The 27,793-nt window shown below is 34.4% G+C and overlaps 1 protein-coding gene across 1 annotated transcript; it reads right to left on the bottom strand.

Moving 5' to 3' along the window:
• Positions 1-5: 5 nt before the first annotated feature.
• LOC132544184 (uncharacterized) lies at positions 6-27,793 on the bottom strand. The gene is made up of 29 exons (XM_060207751.1): positions 27,701-27,793; positions 27,123-27,188; positions 24,651-24,878; positions 20,213-20,327; positions 17,871-18,018; positions 17,597-17,717; positions 17,129-17,321; positions 16,728-16,875; positions 16,278-16,503; positions 15,925-16,089; positions 15,423-15,565; positions 13,220-13,336; positions 12,769-12,844; positions 12,370-12,425; positions 11,709-11,858; positions 11,327-11,435; positions 10,982-11,035; positions 10,338-10,705; positions 10,012-10,189; positions 9,523-9,660; positions 8,415-9,364; positions 7,759-8,004; positions 7,397-7,476; positions 7,178-7,283; positions 4,199-4,352; positions 3,785-3,967; positions 3,430-3,565; positions 2,137-2,337; positions 6-1,870 (listed from the first exon to the last, which is right to left on the bottom strand). Exons 1-29 carry the CDS (start codon positions 27,791-27,793, stop codon positions 6-8), a joined length of 6,813 nt encoding a protein of 2,270 aa, XP_060063734.1.

Below are 27,793 nucleotides of genomic sequence, written 5' to 3'. Positions count from 1 at the left end.
TGTCATCAGTTTATATCAATTTTTACTGGCATTACTGGCATTGCTTCTTTACTATCTTTTTTGAAGCTTCTCTTAAACATCTTCTGTCTCATCATGTTTTCCCTATCCGAAAATCTGCTGCTATCGTGCCGAGATAAACCAAGGTTCATTCCTCCTCGGAAAGCCAATGTTCCTTTTTTCCATTTTCTGTGAATATTTTCTAGCCTATCTTCGAAAATTTGTTGAAGAATTGGAACGTCATTATTATCAAAATTTCGTTTCTGAAGATGACGAGTCTTGCGCCCAAATGTCCTGACGGTACCTCGAGGACTTTGGGGAAGAGAGGGTAATTCGTCATATTGTTCAGACCCTTGAGACATCCCGTCATCATCACCCTCATAATCTGGTGGCAGTTCGTCGTAATCCGGCGCAGGTTCCATTCTCTGAAGCCTTTGCGCTTCACTGACTACGAAACGCACAAAATCTTCCTCTGTCTGCACTTTCTGGAACCAGTCAATCCGTGTACTAGACATGAGATGAAGGAAGGTTCCATACCTGTGGATGAACATGCTAACGAACTGGAGGGAAATTGCGATGGCGAAGATTGAGAGGAATGTAAGAGATAGAGGCTCGTATTTGCTGATGATGTAGAAATTTTTCAGCTCATCCTCCATTGACTGAAGTTGTAATGTAATAATTGTCCATAAGAAATTGATCATAAAGTATATGAAAACTACGTTATTCTTTAGAGAGATTAAATCTTCTTTAATTTTCTTTTTGTGCGACTGATCTTCATCGAGTGGATGTAAGTATTTTTTAATCATGAACTTCCAGAAAGCAGTTTCCTCTTCAGATATGTGCTTAACGATACCGTCGCCTAAATACTCAAGCCCGAGCCAGTAAGGATTTTCAGGATCGGCTTCCCACCCTGTCATATCCTCGATAGGAGGTGGTTGTAATTTGACGTTCTCAGGTTGTCGGGTTTGGTTCGATATCGAACGCTGAATGTCCGTAGTTTCTGTTTGTACAGATACCGAACTCGTCTGTACCTCTCCTTGATGGCCAAATAGTCTTTTAAGCGCACTAGTTAGATCAATAATGAGAGGTGCAAGACCAAGTCTGTTGAAGAAACTTTTGCTGTCCTTTTTCTTACGCTTTTCTTCCTGTATCCTTTGCAGTTCTTCTTGTTCCTCCTTAGATAACTTCTTCGGTGTTTCTCGAGTTCCCCACGAAACGTTATTGACATTGCAAAGGTAGTAGACCGTAAGAAGGATGAATGTTGAGGGGACCGTGATGAAATAAAGGGCACCGTATACTAAGCAAAAGAACTCCTGTGGATGGAGTATTCCTGCTATCATAAAGATAGACGCCAAACCAGTAAGAAACACTACGTTCGGACTGCCAAAGTTCTCTGTGACAATGCTAACGATTGTTCCCACTGTAGCCACCATCATTATGAGTGAGTAGAGTGCAGTGATGACAGCAGCAGCGAAGATCTGGATATCATTCTTGAGTTTCAGGCAAATTCCGAGGTAGACTATAACTGGAAGCAGCGACAGGAGATAAGACTCCCAGATTCCGAGCTTCAGTACAGAATGATAGGACCCTGTAATCATCAAGATGACAGTAGAGGGCGCAAGTATTGTTGATGCCATGAGGACGAATTGGTAAAGTATATACAAACGGCTGATGTTATCGTTAATCCGGACAGTGTCCCGCCAGGATGCCAGTAGGTCCATCATATTTGCCAAAGTGGAAGGTGACCATCGACGGCGCTGAGAGAAAAACTCGTTAAAAGTTTCCGGTGCGAAGGTCAATGCATCGGCACCTGCGCAGTAATCAATTCGATGTCCTTGTTGCAGCATGAGTGTGCATAGCCATCGGTCCTCACCTGAATTTGAAGACATAAATATTGAGCAATAATATATAACATTCTTAAATTTGTTTTTGAATTTTGATCTTACACTTAATTTTTCTTGTTAAAGTAATTAAAAGAACTCAATTCTGTGGGTTTTTTTTATATTGTGACTGACAACACTATAAAATCTATATGATGTTGTAAAAATTTATTTATCAAAATTGAATTAGTTTTGATTAAGGTAGTTTATTTACAATACTTTAACTCATTACTTTAAAAAAAATCTTAATGATTATTACCTTGTTCGAACTGGATATAATGTCGGGCCTCTGTCGGTTTGGTAGTATACATCTTTAGAACGTTATCGTCCATGATGGCAGACCCTCGGAACAGACTGAAACAACCAGGACAGCAAAGCACACAACCGAAGACGTGTTCCGCAGCTTTCTGCAGCCAATGACCAACTGCGTATTCAAACTGCTGGTACCAAACCATAGGACCTGTTGACAGTTGAAATTAAACATTAAACGTATGAATCACTTGAATGGTAATATCCTGTAATGACTAAGCATTTCAATGTCCGACCACTTTACCCATTAGGGGATGTTGGTCGCCCATCCACATCGCCAGACCGCTGACATTCGACGATAAGACAACGCCTAGGGAATGGTTGAGTCACGGAGACGAAAACTTCGCAACCAATTAACCAACCAACTAAAACGGGTCATTTTGTATTGTTAAAACTTCCCGAAGCAAGATATTTTATTTAACTTCACAAGAGTGTGCTTTAGTAGACACATATGTAAACCTACTGTTTAGAGTAGTTAAGTACTCATACTGCGCCCCTACTGAACAAGCCCACATATTCTACTTAATACCTTTCTTAATTGATATGACGGATGCATCCACTCAGCCCCTATAGATACCTACTTGGGCAGATAGGATGGATACGCCTACACGGTTCCTACTAAATACGCCTACACGGTCCCTACTAGATACGCCTACACGGTCCCTACTAGATACGCCTACACGGTCCCTACTAGATACACCTACACGGTCCCTACTAGATACGCCTACGCGGTACCCTACTAGCTACGCCTACACTGACACTCTCTACTTAATACCTTCCTGAGTCAATGGGGTGGACACGCCTATACAAACACTCTCTACTTAATACCTTCCTGAGTCAATGGGGTGGACACGCCTATACAAACACTCTCTACTTAACACCTTCCTGAGTCTTTGGGGTGGACACGCCTACACAAACACTCTCTACTTAACACCTTCCTGAGTCTTTGGGGTGGACACGCCTACACAAACACTCTCTACTTAACACCTTCCTGAGTCTTTGGGGTGGACACGCCTATACCCACAATTACTTAATATCTACCTGAGCTAATAGGAGGGATACGCCTACACCGACACTCTCTACTTAATACCTTCCTGAGTCAATAAAATGGATACGCCCACACATCCACCATACTTAATACCATCTTGAGCCAATAGGACGGATACGCCTATATAGCCTCTACTTAATACATACCTGAGCCAATAGGATGGATACGATTACACAGCCGCTACTTAATACATACCTGAGCCGATAGGATGGATACGTCCACACACAGCTCCTACTTTGCGGTTCTTCTTCATTCGATCTATTAACAACTTGACCGAGTCGGGTCGGAAATCTACGTCGCCGTCCAGGGTTAGTATATAGGTGCTCTCAGCCTGTAAATATATCAAAATAAAAAGTAGAGATAAGCATATCAGAAGGAAAACTTGCTGTTTCAAAGTAAGGAATAAAGATCCAAGATCTAAATTTTAAAAACAAGCTTCAACAACATATTTGTATTGATGACGATATAATGATACTTCAATGCACTTGTTGAACTGTGAAAAAAGACAGTTCAATCATACTGAAATAGTATGCTTAGAAATATATATAACCTGTTCATATTGTTCCGGGTCCATGCGAGTGAAGAGGGTTTTGAGGGGTCTAGATCGGTTTTTCTTTCCCTTTTTTCTGTTCCTCAACTTAGACATACTGCTTTCACTCTCCTCTGTCATAAACCTGTCAGCCTCCTTTCCTCCTAGTAGTTTGAATCCGAGTAAGTAATAGAGGTACATCACCTAGAAGGACATTCAACCTCAGTTGTTAAGGTGACTGACATACAGTGGTTTATCTATTTAGTAATTATAGCCCTATATATTTTATAATGCATAAGGAATTCATAATAAGGATATTATGCCTGTGGAATAAAAAATTGTGACCATTTGAAGTTTGTAAGAATATCATAGTCACACCCGTCTTGGGATTTATAGTTATTTTTTTCAAATTGATTAATTGATGATAAAACACACCTGAGACCATCTTTTCCTGTGTCGCATTTTGTTCTTGTTTTTCATGTGGACCACGAGTTTGGTGTGACCAGGCATTGTCCAGACCAGACGACCTCCATACGATGTCGGTATTTTTTCTGGTGACCCCATTATCACCGGTCCTTTAATAACTGACCTATGATGATAAAATTACAGAGGTATGATTAATGAAGAAAATATGTTTAACGTAACAGCACCATCCACAACCGAGAAAGCTACACGCTATACTCAACGACTCCATCCTATCCACACAAAGACCAACACTCAACGCACAACACATCCAAACACAGTGTCTCCACCCCATCCACTAACCCATACTCAACGTCCCTCCTCACTAAACCATCCACAATCAATTAATGTTTCATCCCATCCACAAACCCACAATCAGCGTCCCTCCCCACTAAACTATCCATAATCAATTAATGTTTCACCCCCTCCACAAACCCACATATCCACATTCAATGCCATCGTCCGTCCCACACTGATTGAATGTAGTTGAAAACCTAAGAACCTGTTCCAACATTAAGATGTACTAGGTTCTTCTGAAGCGAAAACAAACCAATACATTAAATCATTATCTCAAATATGTCATATCCCTCAAAAATATAACTTTAGTTTGTTCTCGGATGACAAATGGAAGATTTTGTTTTTCCTTCAAAGTGTTTCGTTATGTCTGAATATTCCAGGCTGTTTAACAAAGATACATACATTTGTCAGTGTTGAGTTGATTTATATTCAGTATCGTGATCCATTAACTAAAGCGATTATATTTACCTGCATATTTATTCAACAATAATATATATATTTTTTTTCAAAATTTTTACAACAATATAAGCATGTAATGTTAGATTGTTTATAATGCCGTTGTTTGATACGATATGACAGGAATAACAATAAGCTATAAACCTTATATTTAAAAAAAAAAATCCCTGTCATCAATATGACCTATATTTCATTTTTGCCGCGAGGACAACAGCTTCATTGGCTAATGTGACATTGATGGATAAGGACATGATTATAATAACTTTACCCCTGACATGTCATTTGGATCATGTACTTTGTTCAGTCAACCCTCTTTATCTCAACGACACACGAAAACGAAAAACTAAATCGCTGACATTTTTATTATAAACCATTTTGTATTTAGAAAAATATGAAAATAAACTCTATTTGAGATAAGTAGCTAAACTGTTAGGTGGGCTTGTTTCATCTGAACTTTCGAGAAATTTCTAATAGCTAAACAATGAGATCTGATTTTAAGTTTTAAATATCTATCTTTTCTCCTTTCGCACCAGATTACCAAATCTACGTCCAGAGCACATGTAATTAAGAATGAAAGCATTGCACCTAATGAAATAAATACAGTCCCTTTTAATTTATTTTACCTACACCTACAACGGAGTGACCGTGGAAATACAATCTTCCAATACGGAAATGTTCAACATAAAATTATATATATGATTTTGTGTTAAGGTTTCCTAGCACGTTTTAAGGTCCTTGGTCACAGTAAATCATATGTAGATTCAGGTGAATCACAGGTACGGGACACGATTGGTGTCATCTATTCCAATCATGTCGAGAACAATAATGCACAGTAAATGTAAATGTGGCGTGGATCGTCACGACATGGTACAAACACATTTCTATATGCTACTCGAAAGGCCATTTTGTTTTCTTACTAAAATAGGTGGTGAGAATGGAATAAAGACACTTATATTAAATTACAAAATCTAAAAATAAAAAAATGTATGTAATAACGTGTGTACCTATGGTATTAAATGTGGTTTTAATTTCAAATGGTGTCGTTGAAAATACTAATTTATGAAATCAATTCATATGATATACAATTTATTATCAATATGTGAATGTGTTGCTTATGATGGACCAATACGAATATATAATTGTTGAAGTAATTTTAGAGCATTAACGAAATCTAGCACAGATCGGATGGTTCTTTACTAGCCTTATTCTCCATGTTCTTTTTGATGAGTCTCCGTGCAAATCTTTCTTTTCTTCACATTTAACCCCTAATTAATTGATTTTGAGTTTGGATAATTATTATGCTAACATGTTGGTAATTTCTTCATTTTTTTACTTGACTAAAACGCACAAGAGAATATCATCTTTATATAAAAAAAGATCGAGTTACAGTGCAGTTAAAACTGATATAAACTGCATTATACAGCTGCTTTTCTATTCTTTAAGGACTTCTCAGTGATGTTCAAGGCCTAAAGTATTGAAACCGAAGGAGCGATTGAGGAAAATGAACATTGATCGTAAGAAATGTTAAAATATGAAAAATAAACTATCAAAAAAAGGGGGAAAAAAAAGAAAAAAAGTAATTTAATAATACATACATCGTCATTAAAAAGATCAAAATCGGAATTCAATAGCAGAATGTTAAAATGACTAATCATCCATAAACTTTATATTGAACCATACCAGGAATTCGTCCGCTAAATGTTAAAAAGCAATAAATGTATATTTATACCTTTAATCAGTTTGTGTGCTCTGTGAAATCTGACTTATACTGCGATGCCTTTCACCATTAACACGAACATGTAATTTGATTTACAATAATCTCCTCTCAATGTCATGACATTTCCGTTATATAAAATTCTTGTTTCGGACTGAACACTGATGGATCGGCTGTACTGTCTGTATTGAATATTCATGAATCATGGATAGTCAGTTGATTACGTCATTATTGGATTCGCAGTTGGAGGATTTAGGTAAAAATGAAAGTTTGTTCGCTTTTAATTTGTAAGATATTTCTATTCCACTCCTTTGCTTTGATTAGGGCTACCATGTTTTAAGAAACTCATGCTCAGCGCTGTTAAACAATATGTTATCTTACCACCTGTAAATAAAATGGCTTTCAACTACACAGGTGTGTACTCGTATACGCTTGTCCAGCTGACGGATTATTCACTTCTTCTGTTATTTGATTTTTCTATTTACCTTGCAGCGTCTTCCATACAATCCACCAGTTGTCTCACAAACATGTTCGGAACAAATTTATCAACGGTCTCGTCCAGTTCAAAAGCATCATCGAAAATAACATGCACTGGAAAAATAACAAAAAATATAATGAGTGTTGAAAGTCAATCTAGAGAGTCGATGATTTAGTTGAGAATAATGTTTCTCTTAATGTAAAAAGAATAATGTCTGTAAACTTACTTTCAAGGTCAAAGTAGTCTGGATCACGAATACGAAACTTCTCTTGTGCTAAGCGACTGGCACAATGCACATAATCCAACCTGTAAGAGGAATGGGGACGTTAATGCTTTTTTTAAAATAAAGAAGTCAAGAAGAATTAAGTTTACTGTACTGATATCCAATCGCTTAGATTTCAAAGACAGTTGAGATAAATATGCAATCTTGTCAGAGTGAAATCAATATTAATGTACGAAAACAAAGGAACACTTTGTAAATAGGGAGTTTTGATCGTTTAATGAATTAACAAAGAAGTACATCCTTTATGTGTATAACAAGTCATTGTGTACAGTGATTAACTACATATATAATCAGAAAAAAATTACCTGAAAAGTGATTTGAGTAACTGAGTCATTTCCTGTCGAGTCTCGTGCCACATTGTTGCGCACACATAAACCTGAGGTGTAACATTGATTCCCGCGTATATGTCCTCCCCTGCATTGTATAAGTCTTCGCCTACATACCGGAACGTGTCAAATCCTGTAAGTTTGATTTCTTTATCGTTACGCCTTCTTCGGAGTGTCAGAGTAAAGTCCGGGAAGAGAGCATCAATATGTGGAGTAACAAAAAGTCTGCCGAAAGATAGATAAAAAGACGTGAATAATTATCATCTGCATAATTTTTCAATATAGATAATGTGTAAATATATATATAAAAGTCTCGTGAAACATAGGAGTGCAAATATTTAAGTTGTAAAATAAGATAATATAGCAGCAATACTACAGTATTTAAACGACATGAAAGATTTATAAAAAAAAGACAGCAAACTAGTTAGCTAACAAGTATTCATCAGTGATGCTAGAGAGCTACAATAAGGAAAACTGAAATACGACTTTGAAAAATACAAATAGATACATTCAGGCGTTCAGAGATCCCAGAATGGTAAATACTGTAGTCAAATGTCCCGTCAAAAATGTATTTGATGTTAATTTCAGGGTGATGATTGGATTGTTCTACTTTTCATGGATATATACCAACTTACTTTTCTATTTTGGCCATTCTCTCACTCTGTGGAAACCATATGTGTGAGACTGTGATTGAATAGGACAGCCACAATACGAAGGAACAGATAAGTGGCACCAGCATAGTTTCAATCTCGTACTTCCCACAAAACCAGCCACCCAAATGCCAATGGGCTGGGAGAAAATGATACTGGCACTGCAGGAAAATGACGGCTAATGACACTGGAGGAGCAATAATCAGCGGAAGGGCAAAGGCTGTTCTCTGCATGTGTAGTTTACACGCGAGTCCGGCTAGGTATGTACATATTATTCCAGACCCAATTTGAATGAAAACCAAGCTGTATGATACACCGACCTCTTCGATTTTAGAGTCAAACTCACTCGTTGTTTCATTAAAAACACTAGAAGCTGGTACAACGAAATTTGTATTATTGGTGAGGAGACGAGCGAACAGAACAGCTAGACCGACCTTGAACGGTGCCACAAGGAAATATGAGGTTTCTCTGGTATCCTGTAATATTGAGCGCCATTGTCTGAATGGTATTGTGATTCTGCCAAACACAGTCCACTCTCCCGATACATAGTTCTCCCACCAGCCGATAGATATTAATACTAGTGCAACCGGAAGTTCCCATTCACCATTGGTTGCTTTTTCAACCGGTGTCGTGACATAGGTAGTAGCGTTGTACCCTTCAAGAAGTGTGTGATTTCCTTCCAACGAGAATTCTCCAGTAGAAAAGAATGGAATAGAAGCCACTTGAACAAGAAATGCGGCAATATTCATGATGATGGTAACAATCTCACTAACACTGGGATTAGGCCTCTTTTCGTGTACAACGACTTTAAGAAGACTGGGAATTTGACAAACTGCAAACGTCTTTATTAAACCACTGAAAAAGTCGGTCGAAGGCAGCACGCGGAATAGCAAAAGACACAGACCAAATGTCTGCATACTCTCCATCAGTAGAAGCTAAAAACAGAAAATATGACCCGTTATATAGCTAATACATGCCATTTATATCGAATTCATTAAAAGTCATTTAAAACTTAGTATTTCCTTCATTTAAGTAGAAATGAATGGTTCTGCAGATTCCATATTCCAAAGTCGAATGAAATTACAAAACTTACTAGAACGAATGTTTTTATTGATGGCCACTCTTTGCCACCAAAGAGGATTTTCATGAAGGCCATGAACCAACTCCAGCCAATAGGTAAACACATGCAAATTAGAACCATAAAGAGATGCTCCCCTCGTGACTCGGCGTCCTGACAAACAAATGAAATAAACTATATTTTCAAAGATAATTCAATAGACATTAAAAAGTACCATTAACATGTTTAGGAATAAATCGGAATACTAAATTTCCTGATCTTCCCTCTCAGTCGTCAACATAAACAATCACAACTGATATGAATATAATTTTATAGACTTATTTTCCAACCCCACTTTCATAAAAAAAATAAGCAGCACTTAACATTTTGTCTTAAAAAGAGATAATTATTTGATTCTGAATAAATGTCTATGACTGTTTATTCAATTTCCCCATACAATATTATGTAAGTAGTTGATATAAAGACAACATGTAGACAATTTCCCTGTCATGTTTCAAACCTTACCTTACTAATTCCTGATGTGAGGAGGAGCAGTGATATTTTACTAGCCACGGCACAACTTAGAATGGCGATGACGAAGAACACGTATAAGAAAAGCCGTATGCCTTTCAGGATTTCTTTAAATATGTAATCACTTTCTTCAAACTCGCGCTCAGATACCTGAAATATGTCGTATGGTCGCCTGCAATGAGAAGGAACAAAAGTTTGATATATCAAAGAGTGAAATAAGATCCATTGACTAAGTTGTTAGGCTCTGCCGGTTTTGGAATCACTCTGTAAATATAAGAGGAAGGATTATTTACACAATGAAGAGATTATCCTCAACTTACCAGTGTTCTGTTTGGTCCTTGTCCCTTTCCACGGTTGTTGTGTTGTCCGTACTTCGGCTGTCCTCAGACTGAACTCGACTGTCCTTTTTCGGTGGAACACTGACGCTATCGTCTATGTCTATCCCATCAATGAGGAGATTTGGACTCTCTGAGTATGGTGCCCGCGATGCTTTGTTGAGGCCGTTCTTTTTTGCATACAAGTCACGTAAAGGCCTTGACCCGTCCCTAGGACTTCCTGTCATATCTAAACCACTGTCAGCCGATCGTCGGGGTGTACTATGTAAATTGTCCTCTGACAACATGGACAGCAGCGACGCCTCCGATTGCCGACGTCTCAGCTCCTGTTGTCTAATTTCCTTTTCTCTCAGCTGTAGCATAACGGAAAAAATCTCATGATACAATGTACCAGTATGCCATCTATCAAATAATCATATCAGTATCATACAATTTTGAATCTGTTATCTTATTGCTCTGTTACCAAATATAGTCTGCGGGATATAAGAGAAGCATTTTAAATCATTTTGTAAACTTAATTTCAGATAACGCGCACTGGTAGATATTCAGATTTTATGCAATCATTTGTTTGGAGGATATTTATTCTAATATAAAGTATATGTCGATACGAGTCACTGGCCGTGACCTACCTTGTCACGAAGAAGGACTTCCAAGTTATCTTTTTGCCAATTTTTCAGGAAAATCTGCGAAAAAACCCACAATTGATAATATTAGAACTATTTGTGATTTGTTAATTTATGAAGACATTCATTATTTATTCTATTTTTTGAGAACATAAAAAAATCTGCAAAAAACACACAATTAATTGTTTAGTCCAGAAATATTTGAGCTTATTCTACACGATAATTATAAACACATGCATTGTTTATTCTATATCTCTGAGAACATGAATTCTAAAAGATACACGATATTGTCATAATTGTTTCCTTTTTTCCTTTGCTAGAGTGAAATTTTATATGTCCATATGACTTTACCTTTGACCTTCCCATTTGGAATCCCTCTATGTTTGCCGTTCGGAGTATCTCTATGCAGGAGTCACGTTCATTTGAGACACCATTTGCGTAATCACATATATCACAGTATCTAAAAAACGGATGTACATAATTATTTGATATTTATACGCAAAGCTGATTTTTACGGATAAAACACATTTGCGATATCATTTGAATAATTGCACAGTATATATTCTTTAGATTTGTACATAAATATGTAATAAAAGCAATAACAATACTACCAATCTGAATTTACAAAAACGGAAAAAGCGAAAAATAAGAAATTATTCACAATTCATATAATGATTCACATGCTATTAAATCTATAAGTTGGCGGGTAAAGTATTGCGTTCCAATGTCTTACTTCCGAAGGAAATCTTCATATCTTATCCGGAATGGATATCCGTCTCTCCTTAACTCTGCGATTTCCATGAGCCCATTGCAAAGCAATTGTCTGCGGATTAATTCAACGTCGAACTTGCCCGAGGTTAATGTATTGTTTGGTTTGAGACACCTACAAAGAGGAAAAAAATGAAGAGGAAAATGTAAATACTATATAAGAATGTAGTAAATCTGAAATGTTTTATAAGCAATGTTAATTGGAAGTTGTATGTAATTTCATATACAAGATATGAATCCGTTATTAATATATAAAAATGATGAAAGAGTGATATTAACACATGAATAACCAAAACGTTAAGGTATACATGCTAAAGCGCTGCACGTAATATTATATATAATACATAGTTATTTGTAGCAGAAATTAATTCTTAACTAGATGACCGACATGTCGAACTGTAACCTTCACTTTCCTGCACCAGACTGTATACTGTTGTATAAACGTATCTCCAACAGATGATAAAAAAACACCCACATACAAACATTTATAAACAGCGGTGCTGGTTAAGAAGCATTCATTTGATTTTGATTATAGAAATGGTTATTAGTTAAAATGAAACCATATCAACAAAAATGTTTAGGAATGAAGCTGGTGAAGAACATTGATGAAAAGAAAATACACTTACCTTACAAATAGAGGTTGCGCTTGAGACAGTTTTGTCATAAGATCTGAGAGCGATCTCTAAAATCGAATGAAATATATTCGTTTAATTAGGTTCGACGAATACTAGTACTATTACCAAAACATATGATATTTGGATAAACACTAGTAAAATCATGGTAAAGTTTGCTAACAAAGTACCTAATATACTGATTAATTATAAACGACTCATCTGTTTTGGACGGTCCGTAGTATCAATCATGTTTTCGAAACCTGAATATCACAATTTTCATATAAATAAGCACTGTAGTGTAATAATGACAATCTGGTAAATTCTTGTCCGGGTTATGACACCATGCGTTATTCGATTTGTCCGCAAAGTGTTAAATCCTATGAGAGCAAATTGTATCTAAATCTGATTTACCTTAAAGTGACGAGTGACTGTAGGAGAAGACTTTCCTGCCAAGGAACTTGAAACACTATCTCCGGATAATCCCCGACTGCAAATAAATATGCTCTGGCTTAAGAAAACATCTAAAAGAGTAGCGATGTATTATACTTATATAACGTTTGCCCATAACGCCTCGTTTATGTTACGGAGGTTATGTAAATTTGTGTGGTCAAATTTGCCATTTCATTAGCAAAAGTAATGAGTCAAAGAACAAATAGTTAACACGCCCTCATTACTATTTTTGCTTTTCATATTCCATATTTAAAGAGTGGGAGGTTTGGTGTCTTAGGTAACCACAATTTCCCTGGTATGTGGTCGTATTATCAGTTTGTCTATTTCGAGTTTATAAGTAAGCAAAATTAGGATAGCTTACAAAACAATCAGCCTTGTTTCTAACATAACGGGACGAGATGCAAATACATACCTCCGTTTGATCTTTAACGACGCCTGCCGAGAAACACTTTCTCGCAGTCTTTCGGGTTCTATAGCTGAAGGCCATACGCTAGGTAGACATGGCCGTGATGTACATTTACTGGCAAAGCTGAAATTAAACGAAACGTACAAATGAATATGATTTATAAAAATAAAGCTGTTATTCTCTCTGAAATCAGCCCAAATTGATGGAAATAATTTCTTCTATTGCTTTTATGATAATTGTGTGCATGAATGATATTTTCCATACAGTATTGTCAAAATATCAAAAACCACATACGCTCCCAAAATAAAATAATCAGCTGGACTATCTGTATTTACTAACAGTATTAATGGCACTTACAACAGAAATATACAATTGAAAGACAAGATGATTGATAATGTGTTCTTAATCCCATTGCATGACATTTGTGTAGAAGGCGTTCCCATGAAACGCCTCCATTATAATAAAATAATAGAATACCACCTTTGTTATACGTCACCATTGTATTAAAACCAAATCCTTATTTGGTAAAATCAATACTCAGGTAGGTGAAAATACTATATACACAAGTAAAAATGAGTATGATGGGTAATGTAAAATAAGTGGCTGGGTCCGTATTGCCTTTATTTAGATACAATATATATTGTAAGATGATTTACATACATATATAAAGGTGTGCGAACAACTATCTCTATTGTTCACACCGCGATACCAATGACATCCGTCAAGAAACTGAAGTTCATATACAGAGGAAACCTACTTCTGATGACATTAACGTGGATCTTGACCAACTTAGCATGCTTGACTTCATTTTTGTCCTAGGTGACCTTGTTTGTGGATATCTTTGTAGAGCATTACTCAAAATTTTGGTTATTATACCTTAACGTCTATTGAGAAAACACATTCTAGTTATGTTTGATTCTGTTTTTAGTTACATTTTACTTAAGATTAAATTTGTCTTAGGCTTTGCACCTTTTAATGACAAGTGAAATAAACTAGCCATATATAACGGATTCTATATTCAATAGATAATGCACTTATGTATTCATTTTGGAAATATATATTTCGTGATACCGCCAAAAGAAAGTCTATTCATATATGATGTATGGACTTGTCTTTTGAAAAGCAGAAAGGCCGTAATAGCGGACGGTTAACACTAAATAAATACATAAATAAACAAGAATACTGACAAGAGATATGCAATTTTAAGTACAATTGAAAGTACATATTAGAGTAGATAATTTGTGTGATATCATGTCATGACTGTAAGTTCCGTGACAGTAATTAATGAGTTATGACTAAGATGTAATTTGTGTCACATGTGGGAGGTATGTCGGAGCCTGTGGATTCGATGTCTTCCTGATGTTTAAATCGTGTCATAATCACATAACAGTCATACAATTAAATCCAGGATTCTAACACTCAAATTGTCATCTCCTCATGTTTTAATTAGGTTTTTTTTCTTCACTTGCCTATGTTTGTAACATTGTCAGTTACATTTACTTTTTTATTTTTTTTATATATCGCAAGACTCCTGTTGTTTATAGCTCATTTTTATTGACTTAATTGTCGAACCATCGACGATAATGAACCATAACAAAAGATACACAAGTAAATAACATCTTTTAAAAAATCATTTAGAATCAGATATGATGTTTTTAACTGTACTCACTCGGACATGGTACCAGTTGGGGACATGGATGCTGTGATATGATGTTTTTAACTGTACTCACTCGGACATGGTACCAGTGGGGGCATGGATGCTATGCTATGATGTTTTTAACTGTACTTACTCGGATATGGTACCAGTTGGGGACATGGATGTTTTAATATGATGATCTACATTCTCGGATATGGTACCAGTTAGGGACATGGATGCTGTGATATGATGTTTTTAATTTTACTCACTAGGACATGGTACCAGTTGGGGACATGGATGTTTTAATATGATGTCTTTAACTGTACTTACTCGGATACGGTACCAGTTGGGGACATAGATGCTGTGATATGATGTTTTAACTGTACTAACTCGGATATGGTACCAGTTGGGGACATGGATGTTTTAATATGATGTCTTTAACTCTACTTTCTCGGATATGGTACCAGTTGGGGAAAAGGATGCTATGCTATGATGTTTTTAACTGTACTAACTCGGATATGGTACCAGTTGGGGACATAGATGCTATGCTATGATGTTTTTAACTTTACTTACTCGGATATGGTACCAGTTGGGGACATAGATGCTGTGAACAAATCTTTGATGAAATCATTATTGCTGTTGAGGAGACAGGTGACAAGATCGATACTAAGTGTGTCTCTGTTTCTCTCTAGGAATCCCTCGGCGTCGTACATCACCTGTAATGTAGGACATTGATACTTTAGTCATTGAGAAATCAAAGCTATTACTTCAAAAGAAGACATTTGTGTTATACAGGTGGGGAATATTAAGATTTTCAAGAATGTAAATGATCAGGTGGTCTTTTCCAACACTTGAATTTGATATTGTTAAACTTTAAGTAACTGACAAAGTTATTGTCCCAATGGTAGAATTAACATGTAAATAGTTCAAAATGTTTTTATCATTCGCTGTACAAAAGACAAGAAAATAGCACCTTTCAATACCAATTCAGAATTAAATTAATAGTACGCGAATGGTATTCTGATCAACGTAATGACTCATTAAATACGATATTTTTCTACGACTTAAGACGTACCTGTTCGGAGTAGTGGCGGATCCCGAAGCTTGTCCGCTCTCCCAAGGACTTAACATATCTATGCGTATCCCTACAGTACTGATTTAGTTTCTGTACGAGAGAGACATCAGTTGATTTCGGAAAAATAGATTCTTCATCCAGTAAAGCAAGAACACCGTCTGGTCTCTGCAAAAAGTTATATTGATGTTAAAGAAATCCACATATAATAATTTCATTCAAAACGTATCAGGCATGTTTTAAATTCTCTCCGAATCCATACTCTATTCACAGCCATTGTTATTGTCGCACGAGACGTTTTTATTTCACAAATTGATGTTTAAATATATTTTTACAGAAGTGGAAGACATGCTTACCCTAAATACAAGATCGAGAACGTCATCATTTGAGTGGTATACAATGTCTCTCCACTCGATACCCTCGATTTCGTAGTCACGGCGTTCCCGCGGGAAAATGTAGTCCATGAAGTACTGCTGTAACTTTTCGTTGGAGATGTTGATGAGAAACTGATCAAACGTGTTGTTGGTGAAATTCTCAAACCCAGACATGTCCAGAAGACTGACGGTAAGCCCTCTTGTGAAACTACAAAATGTTACAGCCTTTCAGTTAGTTCTCATTATATACAATGTTTCTAACTATTTGTGTGTAACATATCTACTTTTTATCGCTTCGAAGAATCAACCAAACCAAACAACCAGAGAATGATAGATATTTAAATATCATCAATGACGATACCAGAATACGATACACCACCCTCAGTATAAGATGTATTTTATGGTAAGTTCATTCATGATCTATTGACTTACTTTGATGTCTTGCCATCCCGCTGTATCCACAATTTTCTGTTCACCTGGCCAACAATCCAGCCAAACAACCTAGAGTACAAGTCTTTAACCAGAGCATCACGGCTGTCGTTTGCTTCCCGAAGATTTTTCCAGGACTGAATTCGTTCCCCTGAAAGCAAACATGGTTCGTTGAATTTTTCTTTACAATACCTCTTACCTCCAAATTTTCTCTAGATATCTCTTGGCAATCCCTTTCAATCTAAAACTTTAAAGACAAATATATGCTCTCATGTTGTAGTTGTAGTCGAAGCTATTGAAAAAGGACCGAAATCGACTAAGCATTCTGTTGATTATCTGTGGAAATGTTGGCCAATTTATGTTTATAGTCATGCGTTTTATCTACCCGATATAATTTAATTCACCTTTGATGTAATTGACATTTGAGATGAGAGCCTCTGTGAGTTCCACTTCATCTTCTATACCCAAAAGTTTGGCGACTGCGTGAAGAGGGTATTCGTCCGCTACGGTCACACCATCAGTTTCTTCACACGGCATAAACACTATGTTCGCCAAGTGTAGTACGGAGGCCAGAACGAGGAAAATTACCGAAATGTGCTGCAAGTACAATTGTTTAATTGTATTAATGAGAATAGCTTCTGCAGCTTGTCGACATTTGGTTTAATTTTAGGTTATATTGAAATATTCCTTAATCAGTTATCAAAAAGATATAGCAGAAAGATTAAGAACAGAACATAAATAACAAGAAAAGACCTTTTGATTTATAGGTTTTCGTGTGTCTCTCGGATTGAATGTAACAGTTATTTGTCTAAAGTGTGCATACTTCCAGAATAATATATATTTTTCATTTGCTGATGGTGATTGCAACGTACCTCATCTGAAAACCCTATGTGGGACATTATGACTGTTAGTTCTCCAAACATGATTTTGTAGTTCTGAAACTCATCCGAATCTCGAAATACCCCACATGTTGGGTCACCATCCCGCATGATTCTGTAGAAAATACATTGATTATATAAACAACAGATGCGCCGTTAAAAACATCTGAATAAACAATATTAATTTTCTAATAAAAATGAAAATTACAACTATCAAAGCTTTTGCTGTAATTTGACATCTTCTTTTTTATATCTTCTTAAATCTTACCTATGACAATCGGGATCCTCCAGGAAGTAGTATAAGAGTCGATCCCTTGACATACCAGCAAAAAGAGAGTAGAAAACATGGAAGTTCTTCTCGCCTTTATTCCGATATACTACTCGGGACTTCTCTAATATATAGTCATCAATCTTAGCTGGAGAAAAAAAGTAAGTACATGTAGAGAACCATTGAGCAAAACCTTCACAATATCTGTTTAATTTTTCTTAATTGATTTTATTGATCGTCTTTATATAGAATACAAATATGTCAAGTTTTTGTATGCTAGTGTGTGTAAGACTGCTATCTCATTCTGTTTAATAAACATTTCCCATTATACCTAGAAGCGTTTTATTTTCAAAATATTCTAAACTGCCACTTTAATACAATTAGTAATGTTTATGATAAAATGCTATTCTAAATTTCTGTTGTTAACTTTTTGTATGCTATTATGATGATTTACATAATGTGGTACACGGCATTTAAAACATGACACACCATTTTTGGAAAAGTTAATTACCGTATAGGAGGCTTCAGTTTTAATCAGTTGTTAAACACAATCACGTAATGTCCTTAATGACAGTCGTATCGATAATGTTGTGACATAGATTGATCATGATTAAGGTTGACCTTTCCCCTAGTGAAACGATGACAGAAGTATCGAATCAAAAAAGCTTCAACAAGGTTGTATAATGTTAAATTTCTGTTATCTATTAAGTTATTACTAGTGCATTTCTGTAACAGAGTTAAACACGAGGTGGTGCAGTATTTCAAGATCATATATCTTCATTAATTTGATGACCTTTGGAAATTAAATTTCTCCGATATGACTCATTCAGTAATGCCTTGTACATCTAATAACTATTAATGACCTGCAAATTGTTGTACACCTATGGCTGTTTCAAAAATGCATAAAAGATATATTGTTGATGCAATGAATAACAAATTTCTTTGCAGTATTGGTTTGATAGAAGCTCAACCATGTTCAAATAGCAAAATTTCCATCACCTGCACAAAATTTTAACTATATACCGATCTAGATTTCTTGATCTTGTCTATAAAATGTTTAGTCTCTTTGATGGTATATAAAAGAAGATTAAATGCAAGATAGTTATTAGTTATGATGCATTTCGGTTTCAATAGAAATGCAAATGTTTGTACGTGTATTTTACCTTCCCTTGAAAACATTTTTAAGAATATCGTAAATTCCGAATGAATCTCTTTATGTTTTTTTTATATAGTGTCAAATTATGATATGCAAACAACAACATGATAACGTGAACCTCTCATAATCCTGTCAAATTAATTTCAACCTGGTCAAAATTGCAACAGAAATAATTTATGATGATCAATTTAAGCTATGCGCAATGCTGATTTTATGCATTGACACACTCTAGTATTGTATATCATATATGTAAGTATAGCATGAACACCTTACACTGCCTCTACACCCGCTAGGGGCTAAGTTTTTGTTTAAGGGCTCTAACGTTCTCACCGTCAGTTGTTTGGACGATATTTTGATACTCAATATCCAGAAAAAAAGGGGGGGGGGGAATAAATAAGCAGCGCCATATCTATTCAGGCAGTCGGAGCAATGATCATCATTTCCAGTTTTAAGCCAAACTTACATACTGTATTTATCTCCATCTTTGACGATATATATAAATTTGGCGTATGTTGTTGACTTTTATAAACATCTTTTTATAGGTTGCTTTTCCATGATGCATTATTTAATGAGGTAGTGGTTTTGTAATAATTGGTTTTCTTATGGTCCCTTGATAATAAAAGTCATCTCAAAGGACGGCCTTACTCGAATTGAATAATTATCGAGCTTTATGTGAGGATGGGGAAAACATCGCGAAGAATATATGAAATAAAAATAAGATTACTACAGGAAATTGTAGTCCATTTTATATCTTCCGCGCAAAATGATCATTGTTGCTTCAAGATTTTTGCAGAAGAAGCGTGAATCTGAAACCTCTAAAACAGTCTTTAAAAGTTGATATGTAGAAATATTGTCATAGTTATGGAATGGAAGGAATGAATGGAATGACTAAATATTTGACACAGTTTTTATGTAGATATATCTACATTGCCAGTATTCTCTATATTCCCCCCACCAACAAAAGTGATATACTTCCGTACATATCAACTTTGACAACCTTTCCCACCTTTTTGAAATACCTTTTTTGGTATTCCGTAAGGTGCCGGCTGTTCCATAGATTAAAAAAAACTACGAAAATTCAAATATAAAAACAAAACAAAACGTTTCTTGTCTGTAAGCTGCATTTTCACAGATAAATCAAAGGGGGGGGGGGGACTTAGACGTATGTAATTTTTTGATATCTTACCTCCAAGCAATGACCCTTCTTCGGTATAGTGAAGTTCTATGAATTTTCCAAATCGACTAGAATTTCCGTTGATAACTGTGGCTGCGTTTCCAAAGGCTTCCAGTAAGGGATTAACCTGAAATGTTGATCAATCAATTAACAGGTTTGTCTAAAAAAAAACCCCTGCCAAGAAAGCATCCAAAGCGATTGCGCATTATTCAAAACATCTTAAATAGAGGTATTGAATTAAATTATATCAGTTTTTGTCTCGCACTCGAAATGCTATATGTTATGTACGTACATAAATGTATTCTAAGGATAACTTCTCTAACAATCTTCTGAGCAATAAAAAACAAACAAATAAAACAACCATTGTTTTCATAATTGATGAGTGATTTTATGTCAACTGAAACTGTCACCATATTAATATTTTTTTGAAATATGAAGGTCAGCATTATAATTTCGTTGACATGAAATGTTTCCTTTATTGACAACATGACATTACTTGGATTTACTCGTTAGGCATTGTCAATTAGCAAGTGTTGGTATTATTCTCTTGGTACATTTCGAAGAGTCTCCATGGAAATAATTCGTTTGCTTGTCGTCTTCCTTTATCAATATATGTATTGCAGTTTTTGATGCAAATATGAGTCGTAGCACTGTATTTGATATGATCAAACTGATGAGTAATATCGAAATGACTTAAGATTGTAATAATGTACATGCAGTAAAAATATGCATATATGTATAATTGATTTCATTCTTTAAATAAATATAAAATATACAAAAATTATACAAAAACATATCGTATAGAAAACATTTATTTGTTACTGTTAGAAGATATATATGTTCCATTTCATTGTTTTCTTTCAAATACTTGGAAAATGTGTAATGATTTGTTCGTTTTTATAGGTTGTAAATGTAATGTTGATATTTGACTCGGACAACTAATAATTTGCCATTATCATTTGCCAAGATCTTGTGAATACGGAAAAAGTGTGCCGGGCTGTCAAAGAACGGTCAGTAAAAAGCAGTAAAAAAAGCAGTTTGTATAAATACGCGAAATATGCAATGTGCACATAATTTGTGTAGACATGTTCATTGCTTTCTATGACTTATGCTAATCATGTACACGGTCATCGTCCAGTTTATACACAGTACACATCAGGATGTATATCATCATACTGGTCCTTAATGTACAATAAAAAAATGCACTTTGCATATATACATGATGTGAGTAGTGACTAAACACGGTTATGCCATATATTTAGACAGGCTTGATGGACCGTCCGGTCACAGGTAATAATGATTTCGATTAGACCAGGCTTTAGTCATAGACAAAGAAATTCTGACGAAACTCTGTCGCTGGTAATGAAAGACCTGTCACCCTCGGGACAGGTTATTATAGGAACAAAACCTTGGGGCTAAATGTCAGAGCCGATGGCGCGTGGCTATGGATTACTGTCCTTAGCTAGGTCAGGAGATAATTCTAAACTATTTCTTGTAAAGTTGTTCCAATTTATCATAAGGACAGAAATGTTTGTACTTACATAACATATACAATAAGTATTGGATTAACTGTATATAAATATGTCAATAACTGATATCTTAAGTATGGTTAACAATTATTTGCACTTAAAATCAATGGGAAACCTAATCAATATATCTTGTTGAATCTATTGATCTTTGTACATCAGTCATGTATTCAGTATAACTTCGAGACTAACATTATTTCTATTTTACATATGGACTGTATAAACATTGTAGAAAAGGCAAAACACTTTTTACTTTTTACCACGATTTCCAATTAGATACAGTATTGTCAACTAATGAGTTCAAACAGCTTTTTGTTACGTTCAGTGATTTTCTTATGTCTGATAAGTTGAAAAGATGTACAAACACTGAAATTTGAAATGGGAGTCCTAAACACAACTGTTAACTTAAACAGAAATACTATCCCTTAATTGCTTTGAAATCAACCATCCATCAAGTGATCGTTAAATCTTATTTGATTCCTAAATATATGTAGTGTCATATAATGACCAAATCTATTTTTTATCTATATTTATAAATCGGTGTTTGATTATCAAATTAGATCTCTTCGTATCTATCATTTGAATTTACTTCTAATTTTTATATAGTTCTCCTGTTCATTTATTTTCATCACATTTCTCTCCATGATGCAGATTGCGAAATGTTACTAAGAGCGATAACTCAAAGGAATTTGAATTGTTCATTTGGGTGAAAAATTGACAGTGACAGCAGGTAACATAAGAAGACATATATAACAAATTATGCCTTCCGGCGGAACATGTTTAGTGTCTCTAATCAAACAGTATACGTCTTATCACCCAGCATGTTCACTTTAAACCAGAGAAATTATATATACAACAGAACTCTTGGTAAGTGACTGGAAAATTACAAATAAGCATTTAGATATATAGGATATCTCAGATCACCTCTGAACACCTAATTGATATATTACCACATCGACAAAATGACTATTGAGCTAACATAAGTAACAAAACTGTGTGATATAAAGGATGAATGAAATCAGAAACAAATATGATAACGTTTGGTGTTATTAATCCGAAGATTCAGTAAATCTCGATAATAGACAGAAAAGACAATAAAACCGATCAACAAAAATCTAGTTCACTCGCGAAGTACCCTTAACAAGAAATAGTGTTGTCTAGCTATTTAATAAATCAAACGGACGAAACATTTATTTTTCAAATCACTTATATAGTTTTCTCAAAAAATGAGATTTTTACGCATGCTTAATATCAATGTAAAGTTTATTATTAAGCCGGTCAAATTTCATAGTTTCATTTGATTTTGTGGCTTTGTCAAATCTTCGAAAATATTGAAAAATAGTATTCCATGAAAATATAAACTTTTACAGTAACAGTTACAATAAGCTGCAGCGGATGCAGGGAAAACGGCGATTAAATTATAGAAAAAAAATATTCCCCAAAATTGGTACCCTTTACAGCGACAACATCAATAACTACTCAAAGTAATTGTGTTAATGTTACATTAACGACATATTTAACAATAAAAAACACATTATGTATAAATATTCCAAACATTAATTATGTTGTGATGGTCTAACATCTAGTTTGTTTGTTATTGTCATAATCTGTCATCCTGTTCAAACATTTAATGTCTTATTTGCACGTTGCGGTCGAAATAATTCATTTAATTTAAACAACAGGTCCGACATGAATTGAGTGTGATATTAATTACATAAATATTGAAGAGAAGCGTCGAGCCATTAAACAGAGGAATATCAATTTCAAAGAAATACGAAACCTATAAACCAACTGACAGGCTGTGCTGCTCAATATCAAAAAGACGAATAGGATAAAAACAGTACTCTAATGGAAACGTCTCGATTGATTGATAAATAGCTAACCTACATGAATACATATACTAACGAAGATCGAGTTAATCAGTATATCAATTATAGTTCATAATCATATTTAGAAAAAAGTTGCTACAAAATATATCTACATGGTAAGTAGAAAGTTAACTAAAACAATGTCACGAGCTTTTTATCAAAGAAGTAACATTTATGTGGTAGATTTGCAAACATAAGCAAAAATTAAGTACTTTATCACACTTCACTTGTCAAAAAGAAATTTATTGTTATTGAATGTTTTATAATAGATTAATATTTCTAAATTGACATTTCCAGTGAATCAGTGTAAAATGAGCATAGATTAAGATAGTGTTATAGTGACAGCGAATTTATCACTTTAAACATTTTTTTCTTTAGATTAAGTGTTAATACATATTTCACCTGTTAATGTTGAACGTATATTATGTAGGCATTAAGCATTGGTATTGGAATAATTACATAACTTGCCAGTTATATCACAATTATGAAACGAGTCCTAGATTTTTTTTTTCATTTTACCTAACCCCTGTCAAGGTAAAATGAAAAATTTGTATCGAGCTTCATAAATCTCATATGAAATGGAAATGAATGAAAAATTTTGTTTACCACTCACGTAATCTATTCATGTAATAAGTATTATTACACTAATAACAGGGTAGTTATATGATGAATAAAGCATCTTTAATTTATTTCCAATTCATACTAAACGGGGTAAATATCTTTTTTAGATCATCAGAAGCTGTTTTACAAACATTGCAAAACTTTTCCGTGTTATTCATAGAATGAACACTTCTATAGTAACTCGACATTAGTCCACGACATGGATGTGTTTATCAAGTAAAAGCGACAAACTTGTAATGAACAATGCTGTTTTAAAATACATCAGTCTCCAAATGTGTGTGTTGAAATAAAAATCTTGCACCAGATGGGGGAAATACAATAAGGATAATGCTTAAATTTAAAATAAAATTCAAGTCTCTGTGTATACATTGACAGTTGGCCTGAGTTGTCCTGTAAAGTTGTTATGCACAGATTTGATGTTAAGGTCAGCATTACCTGTACAATTTTATCGAGTAGGTGTTTGTCATTACTAGGACTGATCCTCATGAGGTGTTGTATCATGTACTTTGTACTTTCCGTCTTTCCAGACCCGGATTCCCCACTAACCAGGATACACTGATTCCTACTGGTCTCCAGTAATGCCCTGTACGCGTGGTCAGCCACCCAAAAGAGATGAGGGGGCTTCTCGGCTCGGACCAACAGATTCTCGTACTCCTCATGGTTCTGAAATAGACACAATACTTAATATCTTCAGCCATGGTTAATGTAGTTATATTGCCAAAACAGCAAAGAGGGCGCATTTCGATTTCCTTATAATCTAAGTCTAAAGTTACATTGTCAATGATGTTACGGGCATTTATCACACTTGAAAAAACTGAACTTATTGCAGCGATTTATAGACACTGTCTTTTATTGTTTTTAAATATTTATAATTTATATCATTGAAAACCTGGTAATGACCTTTAAATGCTACGTTTCTCTGTACAGACCAACCCTTTGGCTCTACTTCTATATATTATAATGAATATCTCACAGTCACAAGTAAATTTATGTAGACTGCATCGTTGATCAAATGTAAATCTTTACAGTCTTGTCACTTAAAAGACATCAAAATTAATCAATTTATTTTGATAAATTTATGTAACAGTATACAAATGGATGAGATACCAGGCGTGGCCTATATTCGTTATCTCAAGACCAAAATAAATCATCAATTACAGGTAATAAGAAGATACTTTAATATCACGTTTTGCATTGAGGAAAGTAAAACAATCTTTCTGTAAAGCAGCATATACAGGATATATTAGTAACACACAGTTATAAAGGCACTAGAGCACTTCCAAACGGCTTAACAACATTAATTATGTGCATAATATTTCATCTTTATTACATTTGTCTAGAATAACATTAATTCAAATAGAACATTCCTTCCTTCTAGGATGATAATCTCATTAAAACGATATGTTTATTGTGTTGATAAGAAGATAAACTAGCTAGCAGTGGATGGAGGATACCTGATCGCTTGACAATTTATATCAATTTTTACAGTGATGATTAGCGAAAAGTAAAATTGAAAGTTATTATAAAAGTTTTTTGTTGAAGAGTATTAAACAGACAAACAAGAACATTTATAGCAAACGTGTGAGGAAAAGTAAAAAAAGCAGTAGATTCTTGGTGGTGAGGACTAGTGAACTAGTTAAACAAGAACAGTATTAGTAATAGTGTGTTGTTAGGAATAAGGAACAGTCAAACAAGAACAGTATTAGTAATTTTGTTGTTGTTAGGAATAGTGAACTAGTCAAAAAGAACAGTTTTAGTAATTTTGTTGTTGTTAGGAATAGTGAACTAGTCAAAAAGAACAGTTTTAGTAATAGTGTGTTGTTAGGAATAATGAACAATCAAAAAGAGCAGTTTTAGTAATAGTGTGTTGTTAGGAATAGTGAACAGTCAAACAAGAGCAGTATTAGTAATAGTGTGTTGTTAGGAACAATGAACAGTCAAACAAGAACAGTTTTAGTAATAGTGTGTTGTTAGGAATAGTGAACAGTCAAACAAGAACAGTATTAGTAATAGTGTGTTGTTAGGAATAATGAACAGTCAAAAAGAGCAGTTTTAGTAATAGTGTGTTGTTAGGAATAATGAACAGTCAAAAAGAACAGTATTAGTGATAGTGTGTTGTTGTTAGTTTTAGAATAGTGTGTTGTTAGGAATGAACAGTCAAACAAGAACAGTATTAGTAATAGTGTGTTGTTAGGAATAATGAACAGTCAACCAAGAACGGTTTTAGTAATAGTGTGTTGTTAGGAATAGTGAATAGTCAAACAAGAACAGTATTAGTAATAGTGTGTTGTTAGGAATAGTGAACAGTCAAACAAGAACAGTTTTAGTAATAGTGTGTTGTTAGGAATAATGAACAGTCAAACAAGAACAGTTTTAGTAATAGTGTGTTGTTAGGAATAATGAACAGTCAAACAAGAACAGTTTTAGTAATAGTGTGTTGTTAGGAATAGTGAACAAACAAGAACAGTTTTAGTAATTCTGTTGTTGTTAGGAATAGTGAACTAATCAAACAAGAACAGTTTTAGTAATTTTGTTGTTGTTAGGAATAGTGAACAGTCAAACAAGAACAGTATTAGTAATAGTGTGTTGTTAGGAATAGTGAACTAGTCAAATAAGAACAGTTTTAATAATATTTTGTTGTACGAAATAGTGAACAGTCAAACAAGAACATTTTAGCAAAATATTACGGTGTTAAGTACCTAACAGTCAGACAAGAGTTGTTATAGCAAGTGCTTGTAGTGAAAAGATTAAACAAAATCTATTAGATATAGTTTTAAAAAAGTTAGTTTAATATGAATATTATAACAATTGTCTGTATGAATCTATTATAAACATTCATAACAATACAATACAATATATTCTCACCCTGATTTTTTATATATAAGATAGAGACAATATATATCTTACCGTTTTCTCGAAAAGATTGAGAGGTTTACATGGGTTCACAGCAACTAGAATATCTCCTATATATGTCTGTAAAAGAGATATACAATTTGTAATCATTGAATCACAATATATCGTTAGAATTATGTATACTATGAAATATATTCGTTGTGTAGAAACTTTCTTTATTTTTCATGGCTATAGACAAACCGTGAGAATAACATTCCGCCAAGAATTCACTTCAAATTAAGAAATGATTTTTACAGTTAATTGGTAACCTTGTTTTTTACTCTTGGAAAGATGTCTTATGATTAAACTCACAAAGAAACAAACAGTCGAAAAGTTTGTGATAAGAATCCTTTCTTATATGTCAGTTGCAACACCGATTATATACACATTCCTTTCAAATTGTTGATAGTATTATAAAAAATACATTTATCTAAAGAACATCTAACAAAGATTTACTACTTTACTTTATCTAAAAAAATATATAACATAAAATTATTTGAACTGATGTATACTTTTGTACAACTTTTCGTTACTTATTTATATGAAAATCTAATTAATGACAAAAGTAAATTTCCATATGTGTTTTTACTTACATAATATTTATCTTTATGGAATCTACCTCTCAGTGCTTGGACAATGGTATTCTCATCCAGAACCTCGAGGTTACTCAGATCATCTGGTCTCAT

Source organism: Ylistrum balloti, unplaced genomic scaffold (genome assembly GCF_031769215.1).
Source record: "Ylistrum balloti isolate Yb309-2 unplaced genomic scaffold, AGI_CSIRO_Ybal_v1 Utg369782, whole genome shotgun sequence".
Lineage (NCBI taxonomy): Eukaryota > Metazoa > Mollusca > Bivalvia > Pectinida > Pectinidae > Ylistrum > Ylistrum balloti.
This window is presented reverse-complemented; position numbering and strand designations above follow the sequence as displayed.

Excerpts from the sequence above, each read along its gene's own strand:
- LOC132544184 (XM_060207751.1), bottom strand. The coding sequence starts at position 27,793 with ATGAGACCAGATGATCTGAGTAACCTCGAGGTTCTGGATGAGAATACC. Across the intron at positions 27,189-27,700 it reads TCCATAAAGATAAATATTAT|ACATATATAGGAGATATTCT; the intron begins GTAAGTAAAAAC and ends TCTCTTTTACAG. Across the intron at positions 15,566-15,924 it reads TCCGCCACTACTCCGAACAG|GTGATGTACGACGCCGAGGG; the intron begins GTACGTCTTAAG and ends CCTACATTACAG.